The sequence below is a fragment of the Scatophagus argus genome, chromosome 22 (genome assembly GCF_020382885.2).
Source record: "Scatophagus argus isolate fScaArg1 chromosome 22, fScaArg1.pri, whole genome shotgun sequence".
In the NCBI taxonomy this organism is placed as follows: Eukaryota; Metazoa; Chordata; class Actinopteri; family Scatophagidae; genus Scatophagus; species Scatophagus argus.
Genome location: NC_058514.1, coordinates 69742 through 77883, shown reverse-complemented (window position 1 = coordinate 77883; position 8142 = coordinate 69742). Strand labels below are relative to the sequence as shown.

Genomic DNA, 8142 nt, shown 5'->3' with positions numbered 1-8142 from the left:
GGCTCAATTTCTTTTATTAGCCACCATCTGTGATGTAGTCTTACATTTTGCACCTTTAATGTTACAGTAGATTTAAGCACGGGGCTTTGGTTCAGTCTTTTATTAAATCACTCATTTCATTCAAGGCTACGTTGAATCTCATACATGAAATGTCCTAAAGTTGTAAAAATTTACAGCAACAGATAACAGATTATCCCGGAAAGAATCGTCGCATTTTTCCGATTTGAGGACGTGGCAGGACGCAGCTGACACTTTTCTCATCGCTGACTCTCTACTGCCCCGCCCATTGGTCCACACGCAGCCAACAGCCAATGTCAAGCGAGTACGATGACCGAAGCCGCAGACGTCATTAAACGAACACAAGCGCTTGTTGAAATGGACCAATCAAATCGGGAGAGGTGTTCCAGACGGCAGCGGATTGGCTGCGACAGGAAGACAGCAGCTGCGCGGAGCCTAGTGAGTGATGGTCGGCAGAAGAATAAGAGGTTGAGGAGGTGAAACCAACGCTGTCCGTGCGCAGATGAAGCGCGCGAGCAATAAGTAACACAGGTAAGGTGTCACGTATTCAGGAACTGGATCTGCTCTGAAGTTATTATTAATGTGATAAAGTAAAATAAAACGAGTACAGTTTAAATTGATCTTAGTAGTAGGTACGTAAGGTACGCAGTCTGCAATGAAAATTTGACTGAAGTAAAAGCAGACGTGTTGAGTAAGCAGTAATTTTTTGTTGTTAAAAGTACTTTATGTACGATTGTATGGTTTAATGTATAATGGCGTGATGTGTTTTACAAACTGATCATTTATTTTAATATGAAAAATAAACTACAGCTGTCATAAATGTAGTGCAAGATGGAAGTAAAATACAGGTATCTCTACACTGTCCTCTAGTGGAGTATATATAATGCATTTCCAACAGTGTGATGTGTTCAGGGAGTCCATCTGTCTCTGGTTTGTCTTGGTGTCTCTGTCAGGATGTTTCGTCACTTCCTGATGTGTTTTGCCCTCTGCATCGTCTACGGCAGCAGTAAGCCAACAGAAAGGAAGAGTCGAGTTCACGACGAAGAACCGCTCAGCAATCTTGAGCATGATGACAACAAAAACTACGACTATGACCATGAAGCTTTTCTGGGTCAAGAAGAGGCCAAAACCTTTGACCAGCTCCCCCCAGAGGAGAGCAAACGGAGGCTCAGGTGAGTCCTCCTCAGCCCAGGTGAATCTTTTTTACTGAGACAGGGTTTCTGTTTGCAATAAAGTCTTGTTGAGGAAAGAGAGTAAAGTCCAAATGTTTTCTGACTGCCTGTGTGGCTGAGCTGCAGGTTTGGCTACCTAGACGTGTAACAGATTGGAAATCCTCTGCTTTAATTTCCTTGTTCCCGGTTCCTTGACGTGTCCACAACTGGTTCAACAAGCTCAGGTGGTATTTTTGTGGGTTTACACAGATTTTTTTTTTTATTATTCATTTCCGTTGATCAGTCAGTTCATGTGGAGGCGTAAAGACACCTTTAACAGGATTGAACCAACGTGTGTGCTGATGATGGATTTATGTCTTCGTGTTTTCACTGTTAGACACTGAATTTAATCTCGGTCACAGAGCGATCGTCTCTGTCAGATGAAATGGATGCTGGTCTTCAGTCTCCAGAGTTTTTCACATCATCAGTTGAAAAGTACTGGTTTTGTAACAAAGCTGTGCATCTCTGTGCAGTGTCATCGTGGACAAAATGGATAGCAACAAAGATGGTTTTATCTCTGAGGAGGAGCTGAAGGTTTGGATCAAAAATGCTCAGAAGAAGCACATTTATAGCAGCGTGGAGCGCCAATGGAAAGACTTCGACATGAACCATGACGGTCTGATCAGCTGGGACGAGTACAAGAACGTCACATATGGGAGTTATCTGGGTAAAGAATCTGGTCTCAGTGTTCCCGTGTTTGATTGTGTGAGCGACACAGCACTTAACAACTGATTCACTCTAACAGACAGCCCTCAGCCAGACTCAGAGTACAACTACACACACATGATGTGGAGGGACGAGAGACGATTCAGAGCCGCAGACAGAAATGGAGACACGACTGCAGACAAACATGAGTTCACGGCTTTTCTTCATCCTGAAGACCACGAACACATGAAGGATGTCGTGGTGCAGGTGAGCGTGATGTCACTGACATCATGTCAGTGACATCACATGATGTCACTGACGTCATGTGTGCTCTCTGTTCTCAGGAAACCATAGAAGACATTGACAGGAATGGAGACGGTTTTATCGACCTGCAGGAGTACATCGGTAAGAAGTACAACACACTACTACTTACATGTGTACTATTATCATCTTCTCTTTCAAATCAGTTTTAAACAGGAAGAGGCTGAGGATCAGTACTTATTGATTACATCCTTTCTTTAAGCCTGCTGTGTGGACATTTTGCTGAATATAAAATGTTCAGTATTACCCGATTTGCAGTACTGGTACTTCTACAGTACTTGTAAGTACTTCCAGGTGTGATTAAAAGGATTGCACAGTGCGAGTCTTTCCTCCGGTTTCCTCGTCTGTAGGTGACATGTATACTGCAGACGACAAAGAAGAAGAACCAGAGTGGGTGACAACAGAACGTCAGCAGTTTTCTGAGTTCAGAGACAAAAACCACGACGGAAAGATGGACAAAGAGGAAACTCTGGACTGGATTCTTCCATCCGATTATGACCACGCTGAGGCTGAAGCCAAACACCTTCTGCATGAGTCCGACAAAAACCAGGTGAATCTTGACGCTGATGCCACTGCTTCATCTTTTCCTGTTCAGTGTGTGCCTGTTCACCTGTGTCTCACCTGTGTTTTGTGTGTTGTTCAGGACGGAAAACTCGCCAAAAAGGAAATCCTCGACAAATACGACGTGTTTGTTGGAAGTCAGGTGACGGACTTCGGTGAGGCTTTAATGCGACACGACGAGTTCTAAAGCTGGGCAGATTTAAAAATAAATTTTACAGTTTTTTTTTTTTTACAAATAATTTATTGTGCAAACCAGCAGCAGATGAATATGTTGAACCTTCTGTTAGGTTTGTTCTGATTATTTTATTTCACTTCTTCAGATTAACCCTCCTGGTCTGCTTTGTTTCTCTTGTTGTTTGCTGACCTCTGCTCCACAGTTTTTATGTGTGAACTTCCTGTTTGCAGTTTACCATTGAGTGATGTGTGATCACATCAGCACGTAAATGTTGGTGCTAAGATGAAACTTTTCAATGAATGAAGTCGGAGGAGCTGAAGTGAAGAGCTCCTCTCTTGTTCATATCAACGTAAAACAAATTCAAACCAGTCTAGAATTAGGACAGTTAGGACAGATTCATACTTTGGACTTCATACTGTACTTTGACCTTTACAGCCAGTTTATCAATAAAAAATAAAATGAAATCCTATTTGTATGTTTATTCTGAGTGAATTGACCCTTTAAGATCACACTGTTGAAACTTTATTCAGCATACACACGAGAGCAGAATTTTTACACACAAATAATAATAGTAAAGTAACTGAGGAATGCGCAAACTATCATATTAGTTTTTTGTTACCTTTGAGCTAAACAAACGTGCTGTACATTCACACATAAGTACATCTTCAGCAGTGATTCCCAACCACTGTGCCACGGCACATAGGTGTCCCATGAGAAATCGTCTGTTGTGCGGCGGAAGATTATCCAGTTTCGTCTGATCGGTACCCTAAGTGAGTGGCGTGTAGTGATAGGCAGAACAATTAACTGATCCGAACATTTTTGTTTGGTGGTATGCCGCGTGATTTTTCTAATGTGAAATATGTGTCGTGGCTCACAAAAGGTTGAGAAACACTGATCTTCAGTGTGTTGAACACGTTTGCTTTGAGTCTACAGTCAACTCTCTGACATGTAAATCTGATTAAACTTGAGCTTTATTTGGACACTGAGGACACCTCTGTCTTGGAGGAAGCTTCAGATGATTCGTCCATTTTCTTTCCAAAGACTGTCTCCATGATGCAGGTGTTAAACTGAAGAGAAATACAACAACCATCAGGTCTGACCTGAGAACAGCAGGAGAAACAATCACACCATCCTCTAACGTGTTCATAATTGGTTTCCGTTCGTGCATTCAAGCGTTAAAATTCTCTGTGATTCATTGATTCAATTATAAGACAAAAAGTGATGGGGGGCTTCCTAGTGGCTTTACAGACATCACAGAGTCTTCATCCATGTTTCACACAGTCTGTGCTGCTCACCTAGCATTAGCATTAGCACAGCTTGCTGCTCTTTCTATGGCAGAGCAGTTGATCGTTCAGAAACTAATTCAGTAACATGTTGCAGTTCTGACCTTAAAGTTGGCCACAAGCCAATTATTATGTTGTCTTGAGATAAAGAACTCACTTCCCCTGATAACAGGTCAGTTGATCTCATTATCTCAAAATAAAAGACTGATTTCTTGTGAAAATTACTTTATAAGGGTTACATGAGTGGACCAAAGCTTATGTACAGCAGACAGCTGAGGACTGATGTGCTACTGAGTGGGCAACAAACTAAACACTTCTGTTGGCACACATCCAAGAAACTATTGGTGGGTCTTTGGCTTATACTTTACTTGCTGATGAAAATACAAAACATTTTGTTACAGTTGCTGTTAAATAACAAACATTTATGTCAGTTTTCACTGATAAAATTAACTGGATGTGATGATGCACGAAGCTTTCATTATTAAGACTTAAACTTTGTGTTTCCTCACTTGTCAGTTCACCTGCCTGCCAGTTAGTTTTAGAGTCAACACTGCTCACCTGTTTGTTCATAAAGGCATAGATGAGGGGGTTGTAGACACACGAGCTCTTGGAGAAAAATGCTGGGATGGTGACAAGTCGATAATCTTTGTTTTCATCTGCTGAGTAGGCAAAATAAAGAGCTGCAAGAGCATACGGACCATAACAGATGATGAAGGATCCCACCATTACGACGATCATTCTTGATACTTCCTTCTCTGCCTTCTGGGTGGAGACTGACTCTGTCTGCTGGGCTGCTACCTGAACAAAAGAAAAGAACAAGAAGGATGACTTCAAACTTCAGCTTAAGACCAGGACCAAACCAGGATGTTAAACCAGGATGTTTTCTACTCACAGCCCTCAGAGCACCCAGTAGCTGCGAGTAGGAGAAAATTATGATGCTAAGTGGAGCGATGAAGCAGGTCACCATCAGGAAATTTGTGTAGCTGCTGCAGTTAAATTCCTCGTTGTGAGTGTACCAGTCAGGTCCACAGGAGCAACCCAAACCCTCAGGGATGTACCTTAAACCACATAACTGACATGTTTATCTATATATATATATATACCGTATATAAAAAAAATCATACAGACAGGAAGACATTCCTTAAAATATAAAATGTGCATTTGAGATACAAAAATAGTATTTTGTCATTTGTATTTGATGGATTGAGTTAGTAAATTAGTATAGTTTCATTAAAATATTTCAGTGTTGTGTATTTTGTGTTTTATATTTTTATACTAAATACTGAAAATACTGAAACTGCCTGAGTTACAGCCATGAGAAGTTGGTTGGAGAAGGTGGTGGGTGAAGCATGTTGGTTGGAATACTTCTTTAAAGAGATTAATAGTCTGCAACACCTGCTGTCATTCCCATGTTGATTTGTATGTTAATTTTGGTTAATCATTACTACCTTTTACGATTTCATCATATTTATTAAAATGGTCAACTAAATATACAAACAATTGTCCAGCTGTTACCAGGCAAAGAGTAAAAATATTTCATCTTCAACACTTCACTGGAGACATGCCAAATACTGCGCTGCTTCAAGACCTCCACCGTCATCTCAGTCCCCACAAAACCAAGGGCCTCAGGACTTCTAGAATACAGACCGTGACCCTGTGGTTGAGAGGTCACTGGAGCACCTTGTTCGTTATATTTAATTTTGTGAACTTTTGTATACATACCTCAATATAAATATGTATATGTATATATTGTGTGTTACCTACCTGCTCCAACCAAAGAAAGGTGGGATGGCACAGCTGATCCCCATGAACCAGGTGAAGGCAACAGCAGCCAGAGCGTGGTTACTGCCAAACTTAAAGGCTCCAAACGGTTTACAGATGACCAGGTATCTTTCAAAGGATAAGACAGCCAAAGACCAGGATGTCACCAATCCTTAAGAGTACAGAAGAAGTTCATAGTAAACAGCAGATGATACAGTAGATCAACAGAGTCATGTTAAAACTGTCTTCAGTTTCTCTGCCTGCTTAAAGGAAAAGATAAAAGATAGTTGGTTTTGTCCAACTGCTCCAGCAGCCTCCATACCGTGTGACAGTGCACGCAGTACTACTGTGTAGAAACAACATGTGTAGATCGTGTTATCTACCTGCTGTAGATCCCATGGCCGACTCCAGGGCACACATGGTGTGTCCCAGGAAATAGTAACCCTTCATTGTGGAGACGAACACCTGACTGACGGAGAAGGTGACAAAGATGAATCCTGCGACGGAGATGTTGACCAGTATGTAGTTCAGAGGGACTCTGAGCTTCTTGTACTTGAGCGTCACAAGGAGAACAATAAAGTTTAAAGGTGTTCCAGCGAACAGGACGAAGCCCATGAAGATGGTCTGAAGGTGAAAGGCCCACTGAGGGGCCAGGTAATACTGGGGCCCCTCAAAGGGACTCACTTTAGAAATGTTCTCATACAAGTGGAAATGTTTCCCCATGGTGACTGTGAGCTTTGTACCACAGCTTACTACTTCAGCCTCTTTATATACAACTCATAAACCACTTACACCAAAGATTTAGTCTCCAGAGCTGCTCAGCTTTTCCTAAATTTTAGGATTAAGATGGACACATTTGCCTTAAAGTGAAAACAGGCTCACATCAAGCAGAGCATGTAACATGTTCATGTTGTTTGGACAGAAAAATAGATCACAGAGATTTGCACTGAACAAATAAAATGTTATTTTGTGTGACGTGTAGAAAAGACAACAACTGTGTGGAGGGAAACCAAAACAATTCAGCTGGAAGCTGTGCAAAACTGAACGACAAGCACAAGCTGTAACAAAAATCCTGATGAGCTGATTTATTTGTCTGGAAACTATGAAAACAAATAAACAAAATGACATGATAATCTGAAGAAAACTGTGTGTCAGAGACATGATAGTAGAGAGAATATTGAGAAGAGTTTGAAGTTAGTTTAGGTTTATTGTGTCTTTCATATTTACAAACTAAATTTATCAATCCAACCGACCACAATATCTACCTCAGCTCTGCCTTCAGATAATTTTAAAGATAAGAATGTGACATCCTGAGAAGATTTGTGTTATTGATTTGTTTAAATCAAAGAGTCACAGTTAACTTTTGAATTTTACTTAATGCTTTGTAAATAAAGTATTAGTTTAATTCTTCTTTTCTTTCTTTTCTTTTTCTTTTAATTCACTGAATATCCTCAGACTGAACGAACTGTCAGCCACCCTAACCCTAACCCTCACACTGTGAGTGAATTATCCCTTATCAGTCCAAATCTTCATCTTAGGTTAAATCTATAATCACTGCACAGTTAAAGCATCATAAGTAATCCTGCAGGTCATTCACAGTTTAAACTTTAAATAATGAAATCTTTGCAAACATTTAATTAACTTGCTCATTAAGGAGTTAAATGATTTACTCCAGCAGAGAAGCAGGTTAATCAATCAACAGTAATTGATAGTCTGTCCTGTTCTGTTCTGAGCAGCCTTTAAATGACTAATGAAACCAGCCAGAATGTGCCAAGTCAGTATTATTTTTATATCCCAATGTTATACACAGGGAGATTTTTTTTTTTTTAATGAAGTACAATCTGCAGTGTCAAACTATGTGATGACATACAAACCACAGTGTTGAGAAAGCAGCTCTGGGACTCAGAGCAGCAGGTGGTTTGGAGATTAAAAACAATCCTATAAGAATCTTTTAGTTTCTGGTCTGTGTGACTTCTTAATCTGGATGTTTCAGATTTACCTGATCAGGTTGACCTCCTCAATCCTCCAGGTCCTCAAAACTCCATCACAAGACCAGATTAGAGACAAAAAGATGCCACTAGGCGCCCACTAAACTGGACTGGAATGACAGAGGGTTAATCTGAGGACCAGGATAAAGACGTAAATCTGTTCAACAGTTCACCACTTT

At 40.6% G+C, this 8142-nt stretch overlaps 2 protein-coding genes across 2 annotated transcripts; one reads left to right on the top strand and one right to left on the bottom strand.

Moving 5' to 3' along the window:
- The first annotated feature begins 393 nt into the window (after window positions 1–393).
- calua (calumenin a) lies at window positions 394–3395 on the top strand. Its single transcript, XM_046379436.1, has 7 exons — window positions 394–549; window positions 972–1190; window positions 1703–1896; window positions 1975–2141; window positions 2219–2279; window positions 2546–2745; window positions 2839–3395. The coding sequence occupies exons 2-7, from the start codon at window positions 973–975 to the stop codon at window positions 2941–2943; spliced, it is 945 nt and encodes a 314-aa protein (XP_046235392.1). The 5' UTR covers window positions 394–549; window position 972; the 3' UTR covers window positions 2944–3395.
- Window positions 3396–3884: 489 nt separating this feature from the next.
- Window positions 3885–7033, bottom strand: opn1sw1 (opsin 1 (cone pigments), short-wave-sensitive 1). The gene is made up of 5 exons (XM_046379435.1): window positions 6359–7033; window positions 5979–6147; window positions 5107–5272; window positions 4773–5012; window positions 3885–3998 (listed from the first exon to the last, which is right to left on the bottom strand). The coding sequence occupies exons 1-5, from the start codon at window positions 6696–6698 to the stop codon at window positions 3903–3905; spliced, it is 1011 nt and encodes a 336-aa protein (XP_046235391.1). The 5' UTR covers window positions 6699–7033; the 3' UTR covers window positions 3885–3902.
- Window positions 7034–8142: the final 1109 nt, after the last annotated feature.

What these genes read in the sequence shown, in the direction of transcription:
- calua (XM_046379436.1), top strand. Translation starts at nt 973, where the DNA reads ATGTTTCGTCACTTCCTGATGTGTTTTGCCCTCTGCATCGTCTACGGC. An exon ending in GAGAGCAAACGGAGGCTCAG is followed by an intron (nt 1,191 to 1,702) that starts GTGAGTCCTCCT and finishes ATCTCTGTGCAG; the next exon opens with TGTCATCGTGGACAAAATGG. An exon ending in ATGAGTCCGACAAAAACCAG is followed by an intron (nt 2,746 to 2,838) that starts GTGAATCTTGAC and finishes TGTGTTGTTCAG; the next exon opens with GACGGAAAACTCGCCAAAAA.
- opn1sw1 (XM_046379435.1), bottom strand. Translation starts at nt 6,698, where the DNA reads ATGGGGAAACATTTCCACTTGTATGAGAACATTTCTAAAGTGAGTCCC. An exon ending in GGCCATGGGATCTACAGCAG is followed by an intron (nt 6,148 to 6,358) that starts GTAGATAACACG and finishes TGTACTCTTAAG; the next exon opens with GATTGGTGACATCCTGGTCT. An exon ending in CCTTTCTTTGGTTGGAGCAG is followed by an intron (nt 5,273 to 5,978) that starts GTAGGTAACACA and finishes ATGTGGTTTAAG; the next exon opens with GTACATCCCTGAGGGTTTGG.